Source organism: Odocoileus virginianus, chromosome 7, assembly GCF_023699985.2.
Source record: "Odocoileus virginianus isolate 20LAN1187 ecotype Illinois chromosome 7, Ovbor_1.2, whole genome shotgun sequence".
Classification (NCBI taxonomy): domain Eukaryota; kingdom Metazoa; phylum Chordata; class Mammalia; order Artiodactyla; family Cervidae; genus Odocoileus; species Odocoileus virginianus.
Window position 1 is genome coordinate 41,595,613 of NC_069680.1, and position 20,572 is coordinate 41,616,184.

The 20,572-nt window shown below is 41.3% G+C and overlaps 1 protein-coding gene across 1 annotated transcript in view; it reads right to left on the reverse strand.

The window, feature by feature from the left end:
* Positions 1–17,519, reverse strand: part of PRKG1 (protein kinase cGMP-dependent 1) — a 1,335,516-nt gene extending 1,317,997 nt beyond the window's left edge. The window contains exon 1 of the mRNA XM_070470571.1: positions 16,940–17,519. Coding sequence (XP_070326672.1) covers positions 16,940–17,205 — 266 coding nt within the window. The 5' untranslated portion in view covers positions 17,206–17,519. The remainder of the gene's footprint in view (positions 1–16,939) is intronic.
* Between the last annotated feature and the right edge of the window lie 3,053 nt (positions 17,520–20,572).

The following is a 20,572-nucleotide window of genomic DNA, read 5'->3' on the forward strand; positions in this document are numbered from 1 at the left end:
ACCATGAATCATTACCTAGCTATGTCCTTCACCCTTTATCTCATTTGCCATAGGCCTTAGTGGATTTCTGAAGTCACAGCTTTGTACCTTGGGCTGGAAGGATGATAAAAAACAGATGGCATGGTGTCTGAGTTGAATACCAGCCCCCCAAATTCATGTTCATTGGGAACCTATAGGGCTTCCCAAGTGGTGCTAGTGGTAAAGAACCCATCTGCCAATGGAGGAGACATAAGAGACGCAGGTTAGATGCCTGGGTAGGGAAGATCCCCTGGAGGAGGGCACGGAAACCCACTCCAGTGTTCTTGTCTGGAGAATTCCATGGACAGAGGAACCTGATGGGCTGCAGTCCATAGGGTCCCAAAGAGTCAGATATGACTGAAGCAACTTAGCACAAACGCACAGGAACCTATGAATGTGACCTTATTTGGAAACAGAGTCTTTGCAGATGTAACCAGGATGAGGTCGTCCTGGGATAAGGGTGGGTCCTAAATTCAATGACTGGCACACACACAGGAAGACAGTCATGTGGACAAAAGCAGAGATTTGGAGCCAGGTACTTACAAGCCAGAAACACCAAAGAGCTCAGAAAACCACCAAAAGCTCGGAAGAGGGGAGGAAGGATTGTCCCCTAGAGATTTCAGGGAGAGCGTGGTCCTGCTGACACCCCGAATGCAAACTTCCAGTTTCCAGAACTCTGGGAAAGTATATTTGTGTTGTTTCAAGATATCCAGTTTGCGGTAATCTGCTACAGCCGCCCCGGGAATCTAATTCACATGGTCCTCCTGCCTACAGAACACACCTCTGGAGATGTTTCTGCAGGACCACCTGGCAAATGTCCTGGTTCCAAATCTCCCAAATCGATTAAGTCTGAATCTCATGGATGGAGCCTAGGGATCCTTGTTGTAACAGTTTCCATGAGATGTTTATATGGACTAGAGTTGGGACCACTGGGCCCTGGGATGATCTAAGAGTCTTCACTTTCCTTGTGGTTCTCCCTGCACCTCTGCTGTGATTATCATCTAACACAGTGTCAGAATCAAACAGTGTCCTGGGCCAGAAAGCCTCTGACTAAGTCACCTCATTGATGCTTGGATCAGGTCTCCTCATCTATGCAGAGCATGTGGAATCGGTCCTGTCTGGCGGCACCGTGAGAAAACATGGGATGAATGAAAAGGGCAAATAGTAGCATAGTAGTGTTAGACATTCAGTCGTGTCTGACTCTGTGAGACCGTATAGACTGTAGTCTGCCAGGCTCCTCTGTCCATGGGGTTCTCCAGGCAAGAATACTGGAGTGGGTTGCCATTTCCTTCTCCAGAGGATCTTCCCAACCCTGGGATGGAACCCTGGGTCTCCCACATTGCAGGCAGATTCTTTACCATCTGAGCCACCAAGGAAGCCCTGAAAAGGGTAAATGAGTTCATGTAAGTAAAGTGCCTTGTACAGAGTAAGCTCTCACCAATGCTGAATTAACATTTCTTATGTTCCCAATTTATCTGAACTAAAATTCTTCCTGGATCACATTTTTCACTTGGGAACAAAATGACCTGAGTCTCTAGAACTCTAGTATTAAAACTGCAGAAGCACTAGCTGTTCTTTACAGCATGCTTCCAATAGGTTTTTGGCATAGCATCAGTTTTAGGTGGGCCTTCTTATCCCTATTTTAGGGATGAGAAACAGAAGTTCCAAGAGGTTAAACAATATGACAAAGATATTAGTGGCCTTAAACTGAGGCCTATTTGATTCCACAGCCTCTGTGCTTGGTCTTTCTACCGTACAGCTATGCCTGCCAATGATCTAGAACAGGAAAGAACACTAGAATGCTTCCTGTAGGCTTTCCTAGATAATGCGTTAATCTTATAACGTAATCCAAGTTAAATGTATTATTAACACATTAAATTGCACTAGTGCACCTGACTGTACTTTATTTGTATAAAAAACTTGAATAGTAAAAAAAAGAAAGAAAGATGAAAGGAGGAAGGAATCAGAGGAAAATCACCGATTAATCCCTTGCTATTTAAGGCTCTGAAGGCCAGCAGCATCAGCATCATGTGACAGCTAATTACAAAGGTCCCTTCCCAGAACTGTTGAATCAGAAACTGCAGTTAATAAGATTCCCCAGGTGATTCAAATGCAATTGAGAAGCCCTGGGTTTATTGAACTCCGAGAGCAGATCACTGAAGAGGGGGCCTTAATACAGCTAAATCTCTAATGGTACAGAATGGTGAAGTTCCAATATGGCGGGCAAGTGGGGGAGGGATGTCAACTGTGTATAAAGAAAACACTTCGCTGTGAGTGAAAAGCAGACAGGAAAGTAAGTCCTAAATATGGCCTCTGTCAGAGCGCCATCTGTGATTCAGGAAATGACTCCAAAAATAGGGTCAGAGCTAATGAGCAAAATTAGAACCAAGCATGGAGTTAGAAATAAGTGAAGAGTATATATGGATATCCTGGCACAGTGTTAGAAGTCACGATATATTTTGTGAATGAAGTCAGAATCAGTAAATAACAATGAGAGCTAAAGTCTATTGAATGACTACACAAGGCAGTGAACGAAATCTATTACATAAGCCACCTCACTTACACCTCTCAACAACCTCACCAGGTTTTCAACGATGACAGAAGCTGAGGTTTTGGGTGTATTTTAATGACAGTGTCAGGCTGGCAAGGAGAGAACCTGGCTTTGGTTATGACATATGTCCACCCCTATCTGAGCTGATTGACTGATCAATGAAATTGCCGTGGATGAAATAAAATCTGGACTACTATTTGCCCAAATTGAAAAACTCTAATACAGTCAAGTCAGCCTCTAAATTGCAAACAGGAACTGACAATATACAAATATGTAAGCTTAATGTTGACTTGGGAAGAGAGAGACAGACAGGGGACGTTCTTCAGGCTCTTAGAACATCTACAAAGAGCCTCCACCCAAATCTCTAGACCTACAGCTCCACTAGACATGAAAAGATGTGCCCTCATCAGTTACAAGGACTGAACACTAGACAATGAAAGAAGGAACAGAGGAGCTCCTGGGAAACAGGGCTTCAGTCTGATGGAACATGACACCTGTCAATAACCCCTTGCCATGGAGAGGCCCCTGCTGTGAAGAATCTCCACTCCAAAACTCTTTGGTGCTTCCAGTGTCTTTTGCTAAACCTGACATAGCTGGTTCCCTGAGCATTCCTGTCTTATTATCATCCTTTCTGGGTAGTTTATGGTAGTGTTTCATTTAAATCCAGGATCTTCAAGAAACAGCTCTTCTAAGAAACTTACATCAACTGTCTCCCAGAGTTGTTTGGGGTGCTAAATTGGGTAATAGCACATTTTGAGTCCTTAGCTCTGTTTTATCATATGTGTACAGTTTACATGTTTTTATATATAAAACATAGAGCATTTAACCATCACATTCCCACTTGTCCCATTGTTCCAATTTACAAATTTCTAGTTTTCCTCATTTCACTCATCACTTCTGATGTTTAAGATGGACTTAAGGAGAGCTGGAATGGCAAATAAGAGACAGAGGGATCTAATCTCAGTTTTGTCAATAACAAGCTTCATGTCATTGGCAAATCACATTATTTCTGAACTTCTAGATTCTTGCTTAATTGTGTGTCATTAAAGTTTTGTTCAGGAAAGGGGATGAACAAGGATATCTCCTAAAATCCTTTCTAGGCATTAGGTTCTATAATGTGTTAATACCAGAACTAATGTTGTAAAAAAAAAAAAAAAATCTGTAGAATTTTTCAAACCTTTCACTGTTACACATTTGCTAGCACTCTTACTTAGCACTGTACACTCACATCCTTTTGTTAAACTGTGTACACAGAGAGTGTCCCTCATATACGAAGCCTTAGGGAAGGAAGTAGCATCATCCTGATTTCATACAAGTAGAAACAAAAGCTCAGAGAGGTAAAGAAATTTGTTCACAATCACACAGCCATAGGTATGGGAAGAGTCAGAGGTCAGCCTCAGGTCTGTGGCTCCAAAGCCCGTTGTTTTAATTATCACGATAGTTTCAGGTCATTTCTCTCTAAGACTGGACTAAAATCACGGAGATTACTCTTCTCACTCTCCAAAATCAGTTTCGTTTTTTGGCTTCAACCTCATGATTGAATCTATGTGATGTGACTGAATTCTAATCCAAATAAATGTTTGCAAAGTTACCTTTCAGTAAATCTAGTTCAATATCATAACAGTGATCAAAAAAAGCAAAGTAAACTCTCCCAGAGGTTGCCATCCCATAAAAAGAAAGCTCCACTGACTAGTTACAATACCATATATGTCCAAATCTTCCCACTAGCCTTTAAAAAAAATGTAGCTGAGAGATTTGGAATTCGTTATTTTCCCAAGTGGAAACAAGCTCCTCAGAATCTTTAAAGTATCAAAAATGTATTTTGAAGAAAGAAAAACAAACCACAGTGATTCTTAAAGATGGACTTTAGTTATTTAAGAACAGTATATACAAACAATTGTACCCTTACTTTAAAAAATCACATTGTAGGAATTCAAAAGATTTATTCAACTTAAAAAAAAAAATCAAGCCAAATGTGCAGTATGGACTTTATAAATCTGAAAAGTAAAAGGCACATAAACATTGCCTCAAAAAAGAGTGTTCTCATGAATGTAACTCAAGTATAAGAAAGAAACATGAACTTTCCATATGTTTCTGCAATAGTTTTATGTTTGGCTGTTTTTTTAAAATTTCTGTTTTTAATATAGAAAATTGATTTTGTCAATGCCATTTACATGCTTTTTATTTTTTAATAGAAAGGCTAGAGATCATTTATCTGATAGAGAAAGTTTATGTATAATCACAAACTAAAATAGTCACACGGAAAATTAGCAACTTTTTTGACCTGCCACTCTCACTCTTTGGAACTTACCCTATATATAAATAAAAGACATATGAGGAAATGCGTACAAGAATGTTAGCCGCAGTGTGGCTTATGCTTACAGAAAATAAAACAAGTAACTATCAATATTATTAAGCTTAAATAAATACATGGATGGAATAATATGTGGCTGTTAGACTGATACAAACTACTCTAGAAAGGAAGGAGCTATAGTTGAGGAAAGAAAGCAGGTTGCTGAGGAGTGTTATAGGATGAGTCTCCTTCAGTTAGAAAAGCAAACAATAAACCCAAACTCCAAATGAACACAGAGGCTCTCTATACAAAAGTGTGCATAAAAATACAGAAAAGTTAACACTGGCTGCCTGCTGGCAGGCAGGTGGGGAAAATTGGGAGGAGAAGATCAAGTTTTGTGCATCGTTTTATTGTCTGACAACCAGCACGTATTACCATCAGCAATTAAAACAACCGGAGCAGAGTCATGGTCCAAGAAAAGCTTAAAATCAGCAAATTTGAAATATCAGAAAGTGTCTCTACATTTTAACATGGCAATACAACTGCAGAACCTCCCAAAAGAAACTTTGAAAAATCGCCCTAATATCAGGAAGCCCAGTGAGTCCAAGGCCTGTCTCATTCTGAGAAGAATGCCCTGGAGACTAGATAAACCAGGGGTTTCAATGCAGAATGCTTCAGACCCTGCCTCCACACTTGAGGAATTTGTCTTGCTTGATAACAAACCAGAAAGATCAGAGAAAACAAAAGCCATTGCCACTTATCTCTTGCTTCACTCTCCTCTGTCTGTCTAACAGTGACTGAATTTTCTCTTTTTTTAGCTCTGCAGACAAAAGAAAGGATCACCTATGTTTGATCTACCCTTGATCCTTTCTCACAGTTATAGACCCCATGACATTAATTTTTCCTAACCTAGGAAAAATATAAATGACTGCCCTTAGGAGCAGTTTTCTATACTGGCAGCTTCAAATAAACATATCGCAGAGTTTCAAAACACCTTTTACAAAGGCAACGTGTTGTCAAATAGGGTATCAAAATGTACAGTGTTGAATTTTCTCTCTTTCCCCTCTTGCTTGTTTATCTAAGTACAATCTAACACAATATCTGAGCAGAGAAGCCCATGAAAGAGGCCACATGATTACCCGTGAATTCTTTTTTATCCACAGTACGACTTCATTTTGGCATCAACCCTTGGTTACAGGGACAGACCAAAATAAGTGCATTTCTCCTCAGTGTTAAATCACAAATGTTGTCATCAGCAAAACCACTCCACTTCCAGTCCCCTGGGGGCTTTTACATGAGAGGGGGCATGACTGAATGCAATGGCCTTTTACAGGAAGGCTGAATGGCACTTTCCAAGGGAATATTGATTCAAAAACCCTACAGTCCATTAGGTACGACCCACAATCTATCCCTTTGTGGTAGGTCAGACCACACTCATTTCTTTTCACTCTAAAATTGTTGAAAGGCATGGTATATTTTGGATACCCCATAACAGACCTGGCTTTTCTCTTGAAAATATACAATGTATATGGATAATATTAACTAGAGTTTTAAAATTTATTTCTAAAAAGGACCTCAGACTGCAACAGGCCATGTTAGGATTTATGTAATTATGTTTCAGAAGTGCAGAGTTATCAGATAGCAAATAACCGATTAGCAGGTATTGAAGGTTCTTTTAATAGCTGATCTTTTTCTTATAATAATTGTATTTAGTTCTTTATTGGGGGAGAGAGGACTGAGTAGTAAGACATTCCCTTTATTCTATCTCCTCACACACATATATTTTTTTGCTATTTTTAATTTTCCATTCTTTCAGTTCTCTTTTCTCAGCCAAATGTGAGTCCAGAGTTTCCTCACAGGTGCTCCAGGAACTTCCCTCAGACTGAGATCAATGTTCAGAGTTCTCCATGCAAAGCGCACTCTTGGTTTCTCTTTTGGTCTAAACACTAAAGGGAGCACCACCGCGCTTCGGCTTTTTAAACGCATTCCTCAAAATCACTATGCTTTGGAAAACTATAATAATACACATATTCAATGCTACACTTTCCAAACACGTGAATTCTCATATTAAGAACATTTAAACTTGAATTCCTCATGTATATGTGGAAGCTAAAATATAAACGAATATAACAAAACAGCAGCAAAAGCACAGATATAGACATCAAACTAGAGGATGCCAATGGCGAGAGTGAAGGGAGAGAGGCAAGAAAGAGGTGGGAGGTTAAGAGACAGAAGCTACTATGTATAAAAGCTACAAGAATGTTCGGTAGAGCACAGAGAATACAGCCAATACTTTATAATAATTTAAATGGAGTAAAGTCTCTAAAAACAATCAATCACTATGCTGTACACTGAAAACTAATATAATATTGTGGATTAATTTTACTTCAATTAAAAAAGAAAGTTGTGTGTTTGAGAATGTATTTTAAAACTCAACTAAAGGCCATTTCAAACTACTAGCTGTACAGTTGCTAAATATTATACTCCTGCTGCCATCTTGTGGTAAGTTTTGGAATCTTCTTGTGGACTCTTCTCACTCTACCCCCCTTTTCCCCTACCTTTTGGACAGGACCTATATCCAAACCTTAATGAGTCCCTTTCTTAAGCGGTAGGCAGACAACCTGCACTGTATTCTGAAAAGAGAACTGATTGTTGTCAACTCCTCCTCCGGCTTGCATAAAAGGCTGACTGCTGAAGAACTGATGCTTTTGAACTGTGGTGTTGGAGAAGACTCTCGAGACTCCCTTGACAGCAAGGAGATCAAACCAGTCAATCCCAAAGGAAATCAACCCTAAATATTCATTGGAAAGACTGATGCTAAAGCTAAAGCTCCAATACTTTGGCTACTTGATGTGAAGAGCGAACTCATTAAAAAAGATCCTGATGCTGGGAAAGATCGAGGGCAGGAGAAGGGGATGACAGAGGATGAAATGGTTGGATGGCATCACAGACTCAATGGACATGAGTTTGAACAAACTCTGGGAGATAGTGAAGGACAGGGAAGCCTGGCATGCTGCAGTCCATGGAGTCGCAAAAAGTCAGACACGACTTTGCTATTGAAGAACAACCACCTCCTACTTGTAATATATTCCTTCCTTTCACCTTATACTTTTCTCATTTTTCTGCAAAACTATCCTTTAAACAATAATACCTTTAAAAATATTTATCTTTTAGATTCATCTAGTTTCTTACAAGTCAAGGGAACACAGACTACAGGAAAATACACGTGCATTTTATGAAAGACTTTCCCTTCCAAACTTTTTCCAAATTGTACTTTTACAGAGAAAGAAAAAAAATCTTGAATTTCTGGCTGCAGGATGCCACACTACTACCCTTCACAGACACAGATATCAACTCATAGGATCCAAGGAGAAGCCCTGGGGACGCTCTCTGGGAAGACAGAGCTGCCCATGGACCCTAAGCTGGACGGAGATGGGAGGCCAGGCATCCCTTTATAATTCCCAGCTGTCCTGTTCACCTATGTCTGTGGCATGGCAAAGGAATTCACAAACCTGGGGTAAATCAGACACTTCTCTGCAGATAGAGTGAAGTGAGTAATTCTTCAGACTGATTATCATTAGAGCAAGAATATATCTTATAAAACCCACTATTTCCATGCAAACCTATGTCCTCACTCCAATCCCTATGGAGAAACTGAAAGCCGTCCAAAGAGTCACCCAACGACAGGTCCAGCGAGAACTCAATTGGCCAAAATTTTCCACAACATAGACAGGGTGAGCATGAAAACGATCTCTCATTCCTTGTTGAAAATGACATTAAAATAAACTTTCCCTCTTTTGTGTTCTTCATATCTATGTTATCTACAATCTATATTTTTCTATGTTTTCCTTTAAAATCTATGAACCCTTAAAATGAAGCTTTCTAAGCAACAGAAGCCACATGACATAGGTTTAATATGATTATTACATCTTTTCCCTCAGTACATTAAAATTCTTTATTAGTATAAAGCAAATTAACTTGTGTGCCACCTAGAAGCAGCCCCAGTGCCATCAGTACATGAACATCACCCTTTGGGAAACAGGGCTCTGGTGTATATATGCTGAGTAGAGTATAGTAAACCTAACAACAGTTATTTATAAATAAGTAGCTTTAAGTGTTGCGGCAACCAGATGTTGATATTTTAGACCCACAGTTCAGATCACAAGTTCTCAAACATTGCTTCTGCAGTGACTCACGAGATGAATGATGTTCCCACGTGCACCACACTCTTGTGAAAAGACAAGACTGACTGTGGGTTCTGTGCTATTTCCTGCCATATATTTGTCATCCTCCCAGCCTGGGAAGCCAATCGGAATGCAGGTCAAAAACCATCCCTTAAGAGGTGCCTGTGGATGCACTCAACGTTATTTTCTAAGAAGCAAATAATTCACGAAGTTTGATTTTTAACCTACTATTTACTCATTTTAACCTCACAACTAATCAAACACATACCACCGTGTGCCATGACACTATAGCTACAATCTGCTGGAATGAGACCTGGAATATTGTCCTGCATATTTTAGAGTGAACTTGCTCTGTGAGAGGAGATTGAATTGGACATGAATTGGTTTGATCCTCTAGATGGTTTCTGGGTGAGTTTTTGTTTGTTTGTTTTTAATACCTTCTAGGTATGTGCTGTTTTTACCCTACCTCTGAAATTTAGCATGTGGGAAGAGAAATGTATGGTAAGCTGAAGGTTTTATAGGGTTGGAATTTTTACTATAAACAGACCTGGTTTCTACCCTGGGGTTTACAACCTAAGATATAAAAGAATTTTCTATTTTGAGAATTTTTAGCATATGTAGTTGAAGTTCCTTGGCGGCCGTGTGAGACACGAAATTAACATTACCCACACCGTGAGGGCAATGAGAGGCATCAAGAAAATACTAACATTTACTCAAAGGCTTTGGATTTGCTCACCAGGCAATATCAGTATCACACAGTTGAACAAATAGGCCTATGAGTATTTTTAAGAGGCAAGTACTTTTAGGATTCCCTGTAAGGTTTGTCAGCAGTGTTTTTGCAGTATTTGAAGTCAGAATGCTCAAATAAAGACTTCTGAGGATTGAAAACACATTTTGAGCACTCTCTAAACTGATTTAGAAAGGAGGAGCAGTACAGCATAATTTAAGAACTGTACTTGCATAATCTTTATCACAAGTGAAAAAAAAAATTCAAACTAAGTCCTAACAGGGTAATTACAGCAGATGTCTTACTGGATTTGTTTTATCAAGGCAAATTCACTTATTAAATAAACACTCAGATGAAATCAGCATGCTATCCCCTTACACACCAAAGTGCTCTCATTGCGTTCACCCACATAATAAAATCAATCCAAATCAACTCCAAGGAGCAAGATATTAACTGTTGAGGACTAATTTCCAAGAACATGTCAAATCAACATGCACTAAAAAAAAGGTTAACCATGCAGCCAACACATTGGACAGGACAAATTACAGAAAGTATTTTACAACTTTCTAGCCAATATAAACTTTGTATTGACTGAATTTAAAACTACACTTTGTTCTAAGATACCTTGAGTTTCTACTACAACCCCACATTAAAAAAAAAAGTACAGAAATGTTTAATATAAAAGCAACATAATGTACACTGTAGTTTCTAATCCACCAACAAGGTTTCGGGAGCAGTGCAGAGTAAGTTTAGGAGTTTTAAAAAATCAGTCTGCTGTTCATAATGACAATAAAGGAGTTTAGTTCCACAAGCATTTATATAATAAAAACAAATCTATTTCAAAGATATACATTCTTTGGAAATATCCAGTTTTCATTAAGAAACACTTTAAAACATCATATATTTTCAACATGGGGAATTACTTTTTAAACTTTAGGAAATTCAAATTGTACAATATATGAAATAACTTAAGATATGAAAGATTTTAAAAGGTTAGAATACTATTCTGAGCAAGACCTCTGTTCTACATTTGTGGTTGTATGAGTTTTGCAAATAACATTGATAGATCTGGCAGGAGTTCCAGATGTCAAGCTAAAAGAGAGGAACCAGGGACCCCAAAGAGAGATGCACAACACGGGCAGATCCAATAACAAAGAAAAATAGGTAAAGATCATCACTGGGTAAAAGGTAGAATCAGCAATAAGCAACAGAGACTGATTCTAGTACCCTGCTCTGGAAGACAATATTGGACTACGTGTCTAACATCAAGCACTTAACATGCTGCAAGATGCTGTCATCTATTTGACGATAACAGCCCAAGAAGTAAATCATCCTTTCCCCAGGAAACTGATTGGGCCAAACTAGAAGAGTTTACCATTAAGAAGTGTAAAGTCATAAACTGAATGAATCGGCAATGTGTGTGTATGTGTATAGATATACATATATGGACATATACATACACATATAATCACACACACACACACACACACACACACATATCCTTTTCTCTTCAGGAATCCAACAGCACATGACACTAAAGCGAGACTCCAGGTCAGTACTAGTTTTTTACTAATTCCAAGCTTCTGAGCTTTCACTTTTGTGAAACAGGATACACTACCCCTGGTTTATCTCAGAGCTCATAGTAACTTCCAAGAGCTACAAGAATTCAAGATAACATAGGGTCCTGAACTCTTGATAAGCAAATTCTCAGTGGCAAATGAAAATAATTATTCCTACTCTGAGCAGCTATGAAATCACCTGAAAATCCTATCAAAAGAAAGGGTTTTAATGCATTCAGCACCTCCTACACAGAGCGGGGAGAGGACACTGGGAAATGAGCAGTCAGAAAAGAGTAAAAACATATGACATCTTTTGTTTATTCAGGTCTTTCAGAAATATTTTCATGAGGGTCAGTCAAATCTCCTATGAACACACAATTACATTGAAACTTGCAACCTATACATGTATCAACGATCCAGATAGAACAAGAACCCTTGCTGTGTTACAAATACACCTGGAAAATGAACATCATCCCAGAACCCAAATCAACCCCAAAGCAAAGTGGATATGTCTTAAAATATAAGTAGAAACGATGATAACTCAGAGCTATCAATTCACCAACTCTGGTACTCATGCAAAATTGAAAAAAATACATCGTTCTTCTTGTCCCATTTCTGAGATCCTTTCAAAGGCACTTCAGTAGTGATTTGCTCAGTTTTCTCATCACTAAAACCAGGGTACTGTCTGCCTTCTGTATTGCTTTAACTAAAAGTACGAGTGAGGTGCTTATTCACAGAACCTGTCCTCTTCAAACTACTCTTGGCAAGACACAAGGATCAAGCCTGCCTAAACACCCTCCGGTCTTCTCCGCGGCTCTTCCCCCTTTCAACTCTCATCATAAATACTACTCATCAAAGTAAACTAGATGAATGTCCTCTCCCAGAAGCTCCTGTTAAAACATCACTGTATTAATCCAGAAAGGATAACTGGTCAACAGATTGGTATGTGGTCAGGTAGTAATAAATTCCTTTGGACGGAAGGATTGGTAGGGATGATGGGATTAGCAGGAGGAATCTGTAAGGCAAAAGGCAAAGGATATAGTGGATGATGTACAAAGGCAGCCACGGAGATCCTTTTCACATCCTTCCTTACCTGCACTTTCATCAGTTCCACCTATGACGTGAAGGAGGAACGACTGGGAAATGCCAATTCCAAGAGAAGGACCTGAGGAAATTCTAGCCAGCTCAGCACACTGGAGGTGTATGTGCTGGATATGCCTATCGAGGCATATTTGCTTAAGCTCAATGGTCACTTTTTCATAAGGTCAGTTTTGTGCTGGCTATAAGGCAGAAAAAAAAACAGCAACAACCAAAACAACAATGTATTCTAATTGAGGGCATGTTCTTTTCTTCCTATTCAGAAGGATTCACTAGTTAACAAGATGGAACTATCCTGATTTCAAGGCTACAGAGTACAGCAGCTGAGAACTGGGCTCTAAAAATTGCAAAATTGGGGTTTGAAACACATCTGGCATTTCCTAGCTGTGAGATCTTAGGTAAGTGACTTCTTTGAGCCTCAGATTTCTCACATGGAAAGTACATATGTGATTTAGGATCACTGGGGAAAAAACAATGAGCTGCTGAAAGTAAAGAGCTTAGCACTGTGTTAAAATCAGTAGGATTAGCTACCTCTAATATTCTTACCTATGCTATTTTAAAGCATTGTGTATTTTCTATTGGAACAATTAATAAGGTGGGCCCAGAATTCAGTGGGTGTACCCGCTCATTTCATTGAAGCTACTTATATCAAAATTAGGCCAGATCCCTTGATTTAGTCTGAAGGTTAAATCAGCTGAAATGAATCAGAGACGTAAAAGGCAAAGAGTTTTCTGGGGCATCCATTCCAAAGTGCCCATGTCCCAGTGGAAGAAGGTACAAGTTCCAAAGGATGAATTTACGTTACCAAGAATCAAGGGATCTGTGACAGGAATAGCTCAATAGCTTTGCAATATAATACATTATCCCTGTACCAGAGTAATATTGATTTCAGCTTTTGCTTAAGCTAATTTAAAAACAACAACTAAAAAAAAAACAACAACAACTGTATGCGGTCCTCTGAGCTAACTGGGTTGTCAACATAAGGAATTTAGGTGTGAGTTAAAAAAAACAGAGGGAAGAATCAGGATATTGGGTAATTCTTGATGAAGTCTTCAATTCATACAGGGAATTGAAGCTCATAGAAAACTATGTGAAAGACTCAGTTATTTGGTAGAAAGTTATATATGAATGTAAAATATCATCATCATCATCCAAAACAGCCTACAGTTTTCAACGATTATCACTTGATCTCTACTGGGCATTTCTAAAGGGTCTGCAAATGAGGACTGTAATAAGTCGGATGTTTTCTTTTTAAACATGATCATCACACTGTACACTTGATACTTACGCTGAGAGCTCAGATCTTCCCTTTCTCTAGTATAATTTTCATCTAAAGCATTCCTCAGATACTTAGATCATTCTTAATGGAGTTTGTGCATTATACCCTCTGCGGACGCATGGAAATCTGGCTAATTGGACTGACTTGATTACAACAGTCGTTGAATTCTCCCATTTCCTTCCACTGCAATAAATGCTCAAGATATTTTTACCAGCGATTATGTAAATATTTCAGATTGCAATCATTTTCCAAAACAGTGGTGATAGGCAAAAGTGCTTTTGTCATTCTGCCCACCAAACAGAATTCCTATACTTTCAAAATATATTTCTTTTCTTGTTAGTATACAAACTGATGGTGCCCTAGTAAAGTTTCAAACAAACCCACAGCATGAGTAGCTCTCACTAAATCCTATAGCCACTGCAAATGAACATTAGCTTTGTGATAAAGCAGTCTCTTTCAGCCCCAGTAAGTGCATCAGGATGGCACAACTTTTAACAAAGGATGCATGAGCTGATGGGATGTCTATTTCCCAAATCCAAATATCTGAAAATTAGCAAATGCACTTTTATTTTGAAAGCACTGTGTTGGCTGTTAAATGCTGTATTCTGGAAATACTTTTTTCATGATTTCTTTTCTTGGCCAAAATAAGGTGCCTCACCAGTAAGTCAGTACTGGCTCTTTAAATGCTAGGATAAGTACCTAATTCCAGAGGTTACTATTCCCATGTTCTACCTGTCAGAATTCTTTAAACTCAAATGAGTCAGCTTCCTGAAAACACACGCCAAGCTTTCATTTGAAAGTGCAAAACTACATGCTGAGTGGGAAAAAGTTTACACTCAGTCCCAGGGTAAATCCGCGCACAGAGGAAGTAGAAAAGCACTTCAGCTAGTTTCTGCGGACACAAATATGCGCCCTACCAATCTCTACTGCGCATGACCCACTCTTTTGATGAATGTTCCTACCCCTAACCAGAAAGCGCTGGGAGTAGGGGGGAGGGATAGAATAAGGAAGATGATGTGTACGTTTGAAAGATCAGCCATTTCCTCTAAGTACACACAAAAACGTCTCTCATCCCGGGAGATTTCTTATCAAGGAAAATAAAAGTGCCTCTTTGAGAGCTAGCTCCTGAAGGAGAGGGGACCTTGGGAGGGAAATTTCTTCTCCTTTCCTCTCCAGACCCCGGTGAAATTTCCTTTTTGCTGCGGCGAGGCGGTGCTGGCTACACTTTTTTTGGAGGGGCACAGTCCAGACACAGAGATCTGAAATTTCAAAAATGCGATAGAGCCCCAGCCGGCCAGCCCTAAGAGGCGAACAGCTGCTGGGTGACCGCTGTTGAAGTGGCTTCTTAAGGAGGTGGGCAGATTGATTCCAGCTGCTGAGCGCGGGGCAGGGCAGCGGCCGAGGAATGCGCAGCTCAGCTGAGGCAAGACACAGCAGCTTCCCAACCAATGGCAAGGCCAAATATTAGCTCTGATTGCAGTCTTGGCCGGAGAGAAGGAAGAATGCCATTGTTCCATTTGATAGCAACTTCCAAGGCAGCGTGGGCCAAAAGGTGCCATGTGGACAGTGTCATTTTGTAAGCCTGGAAACCTGAAGGCGGTCCCTTGAGACGCTGGTTCAGAGTGGGCCTGCAGTTCACAAGGTGAAATCCTTTCTGCCTGACCCAACCTACTCCCAGCTCCTGGTCCTCTTCTGATAGCTCTCAACTCCTGCACAGTCTTCATTGATCCCCTCCCCCATCCCACATACACTGGAATCAGTACACAATTGAAACGGACAAGGAAAGAGAGGAGGGGAAGAGCGGGGGGGGGGGCGGGGGCATCGATAGTCTTGCAAGTGGCCTGTCTGGAGACGGACAAGAGGACGAGCTCTTTAGGAAGCACTGGCCTCAAAGTCAGCTTAGGTAGAGGGATTAATTTAGGGGTCCCCTGAGGGCCCCAAACTCAGACAACCAAGTGATCTAACAAGAAGGAAGGGGTAAGAGGTAGGCGGGCATGAAGGCACGCCTAATGGAATACTCAATATCCTGCGAGATGCACTTTCGGCCGTGCACTTCCAGAGACTAAAAGCCAGTAATGGGCTCTGGAGTCTGCACTTCCTCTCCCTAATGTCCAGAGGCGCTTTAATGCTGCAGCCAATCGATCAGCCTTCTCCGGTGAAGGCAGTGAGCGGAGAGCAAATGCTTCCTACTTATGGCCAAAATCGCCGGGCCTCCTCTGCGCACCACGAAAGAGCGACACACAACTTTAAAGTGGCTGGACTTAGCTCCCAGCGTGGCGGGAAGAGGGAAGGAAGGAGCCCGGAGGCGCCCAGAGAAACAGCTCCCCTCCCTCTTCATCCCAACTTTTCCAGGGACAGACTCCGAAGACAAACAAGAGGGGGCGGTAGTATCGAGTCTAGGACAGGGCTGACCCGTAGCCCCAAACCTGCTTCAGGTGCAAGGTCACCCAGCCACCTCCAAGCCCTAGGCAGCCCAAGACGTGGACACTTCTGGAAGGGACACAAACTGAGCAAACCGACATCCAAGAAGTGGTGTTTCTTTACAATTTCCTGCTGACATCACTTGCTGCCTGGAGAGTGACCCTCGGAGGCTGATCCCTGCAGTGGAGACGCACCCCAGTCCCGCCTCCCTCCCCTCACCCCTCCGCGCCTTCCCAGCCGGGCTCGGGCTCTGGGCAAGTTCAGTTCCTAAACCCAACGCGGTCGCCCTGTGCATCCCGTTGCTGCTCCCGGGAGGCTCCAGCGGCGCAGTGAGCATGCCCTGTGGCCTGGGTCTGGGGGTCACCTCCAGGAAGCTCTCCAGGCCCCGGGATGGGCCGGGTCCTGTCCCGGGAGGTCGTCTCCCCAGGGGTGCGCGAAGGGAAGACCGCGCGACTTCGGCGGGGTGCGCAGCGGCCAAGTTAGCGGGCGCGACCAAACTTTCCACGCTCCTTCTCCCCACCCCCACGCCACAGGGGCGCGTTTCCCCCCGAGGAGCTAGCCTTTCCCAGCCCGGCGGAGACCAGCGCAGCACGTGATGGACGGAAATAAAAATAAACACTCCCCATTCCCGGCCCGTCAGGGCCACCCCCACTCGGCGCGCTGAGGAGAGCCAGGGGCGCCGGGCACCGAGCAGCCCCCGCCGCCGCGGCCCGGAGCCCCCAGTCGCCGAGCCGCCGCCCGGCCCGCCCGTCCGCCCCGAGTGGCGGCCCCGCGCCGGCCCGCCGCACCCGCGCCCCGGCGGCGCCTACCTTTCGGATTTGGTGAACTTCCGGAATGCCTGTCGGAGGTCGTGGAAGGACCTGTAGGTCTGCGGCTCGGCCGAGATGCCCTGTGCGCGGGTGGTCCGGGGGCCGATGTGGGTCGAGGGCACGGGCAGCACTGACTGGCATTTATGGAGTTTCCTCTTCAGCTCCTGGATCTCTTCCTCCTTCTCTGACAGCCGCTTCTCCAGCTCTTTGATCCGCTCCTCTTTGAGCATGAGAATCTTGGCAAAGTCTTCCTCCAGCTCGCTCATGTTTTTGCCTGAGCCCCTCCGCGAAACTTTTTCTCGGGCGACGGCGGCTGGGACAACAGCCGGGCGAGGCGAGCGCGGACCGAGCGAGTGAATGGGCGCTAAGTCCCGGAGCGCAGCGGTGCTGCCCCTAACGCGGCGCGGGGAGCCGCTTTCTTCGATCCACTTCTGCTGAATGGACTAAAAGCATCTAGGGGAGGATGAGAAGTCTAAAAGCGCTGGAGAGGAGAGGCAGAGTGCTAATCCCCAGCCTCTCCGGGGAATAGGTGATTATCTTTCATTGAGAAACCAATTAGAGCTGCCCTTCTTCCCCTGAGACCCCCTCCCCCGTCCCCCTTCCCCAATCACTTCGTGAGAACACTGCGTGCGCGCCACCCCACCGAGAGCCTGGTTTCTAGTTGGGAGGGTTGGACCAGTGAGCCTGCTCTCACCCCATCACACAATAATCACTCTTGCACGCTATATGGTACCAAAGGAAAGGGCCGGGGTGGGGTGGGGTGAGGGGGGAGCTTTATGCCACTTGATCCTTGAAATAGCAACAATTACCATGTGATCTGGTAGATGACGCAGCGCTTGTAACTGGAGCCTAAAGACTTTGTGTGGTGTGTGCGTGTGTGTGTGTGAGAGAGAGAGAAAGAGAGAGAGAGAGAAACATTTCATAAATATTAAACTGCCTTTAGACAATAACGTGCGTGAATGCATCTTGTTTTCACCTTTTACTTCTCTTCTGCCCTGGATGGTAAGAGTGTACGTGTGTGTGTTGGTTCCTTAGTATGAAGCCTTGTGGTTGTGAACCCAATTTAATAAGAATAACACGGCACTGGCGGTACCACGTCTTTTCACCAATAAGCTTTTAGTGGAAATAGTAAACTGAAATTGTTGGTGGATAAATTGGATGAACATGTGTAGGATAATGAGCCAAATGTTTACCAAAAAGGAAAAGGCCATGCATCCATCGGAAACTTCTTCGAGTTTGGTTTCTATTTCATCTGCTACTATTAAAATTTGTATGCTGAGCACCCAAATTATATCACACCACCATCTGGTTGTGAAGTGGGGGCCACCAGTGCTGAACTGTGGGTTCGCCCCAACAACTCCTGTTTTAGGGAAAAATAGCTTCTGCCAGCTGGATTTCTCCCTCACCTCTGCACCCAGCACCACACTCAGTGCTAAAGGGATGTTTATACTCATCTGGACCCAGAGTATCTGCTAATTCCTACACTTTATATATATATATATATATATATATATATATATATATATATATATCTCATAGGGAGTATTGTTCACAAATCACAGCTAAAGAGTTTGGATGTGTGGGAGGAACATTTCTTCAGGTAAAGATCCACAAATCTATTTTTTTAAAGAAAAAAGATGCAAACTAAGATACCAGAGAGTTTTTGTAGAAATGGTAATTTTCCTTAAAAAGAACTATCATCATATGATCCACTGGATGCTTATTTTTATAAAAATCTTTCTACCTTGTCTGAAACACCTTGGTAAAGGAAAGGCAGGCATATACCTTTGCTTATAAATCAACCCTAAAATATATTTTATTCTCAAGATTTCTTTATTTACTGTTCTACTAATCCAATTATTTAAAATTAAAAACATTTTAAGCCACATCTGATTTTTTAAATCACACTAGATAATCCAGATTGGCTTCATCTACTCATATTTGAGAAAGGGTTCTCTATCTTGTTGATAGTTACTGTTCTATTGCTTGTATCTATAAACAACTTAATCTGCTATCATCCCTTTAGAAACACTCAAAATAATTGGCATTTTAAAATATGTTAGAAAAAAATTTATCTCTTTAAAGAATCTAGGCACAGGTTCAATTTTATTTATGGGAGATACAGAAATAGTTTTAAAATGACTCTGAAATGGACAGGTTATTTTCAAGTCTTATATACTAATCTTAAATGCAGATATTCAAATATGTTTCTCCTGCTTATTAAAAAAAGAAACCTTTAGACCAATATTTTACACACATCTCAAAACCCTGAATTCATCCTTATCTTTCAAAATCAATCTTATTTTTTTTTACTAAATCAGTTTTAACTTAGGTGACATTGAACTTTGTGACCTTAAATCATGTCCCTTGGCTTATGAAATAATTAAGAGCACAAGGAATATTTGAGAAAATACAAACTGGTAGAAGAATAAACATTGAATTATTTAAAATCATAGCATTTTAAATCTGTAAGCAACACTGAAGATGATCTAACCTAACCACTTCATATTATAAAAGAGGAAAATGAGATCTTGAAACGTGAAGTTCAAGATTACCCAAGGGCAAATGTTTGAAGCCAAGATTCCCCAGACCTTGCTGCTCCTAACTTGAAGCCTGCAAATCTAGAAATTCTACGATTCAGACACTCTAGTGTTCAAAGAGGTGATTTTAACCTCTGTTCTTTGCTTTTAAATCTGCAGCAGTAAGTTTCAATTGTCAAAGCAAGAAGTGTTAATGAATCCTTAGTTGTTGTTGTTGTTTTTTCTTAAAGGAGAAGATCGCCATCTAGTGACCTTGGAGAAGTTTGCTAAATAAGTATCTTTTTCACAGTGAACCTGAGGTTGCTGCCTTAAATACCTGTGTGAGTGTTTTCATGTTCCAAGTTTGAGAGAAATAAAGAAAATATGCAGAATTTTGTGTCAGAATAAAACATTTTTTAAATGAAAATTTATTATATCTTTTAGCCACTGGATAATGACAACAGTGATGGTAAATATTCATTGACTGTTTAATATGCACCAGGACAGGGCTAAACCCTTTATATGACTAGCTAGTTTTAATCCCCAAGATGACTCTGTATGGTAGGTATTATTATTTGTTCTCATTTTGTAGATGGAGAAGCTTATAGTTAGCCAGGTTAGTTAATTCACCCATGGTCACAGCGTGCAGGCTGTCTTAATCCCCATGCATACTGCTTCTACCTGAATTAGATTAAAGTGTCCACTTCTCTATCAGCCCAGTGACAAGCAAAACTAAAAGTTCTTTGCTAATGAAAACACACTAAATTTGAAATCTCATACAAACTCAGATAAGTATCTAAGATTCTGGCTTCTCAACAACCAATCTCTTTATCAATGTTGTTTTCCTTATAATACTGTGGGATCTATTTTACATTTCATATACAGTTTTAAATGTTTACTTAAAAAGTACATGTGTGTTCAAATATTATGATGGTGCTTTGCCTCTCCATCCCCACCCTTCTAATAAAGAACACTTACTAAAGAAACTGAAGCCTTATCGATGTGAGTAGCTCATAGAGACCTCCTGTCCTTTCATCTAAGCCAGTGTTACAGGGGGGAAATGGGAAGACAGTATCTTTTTTATAAAAAAATTCATTACCAACAATAAAACTAA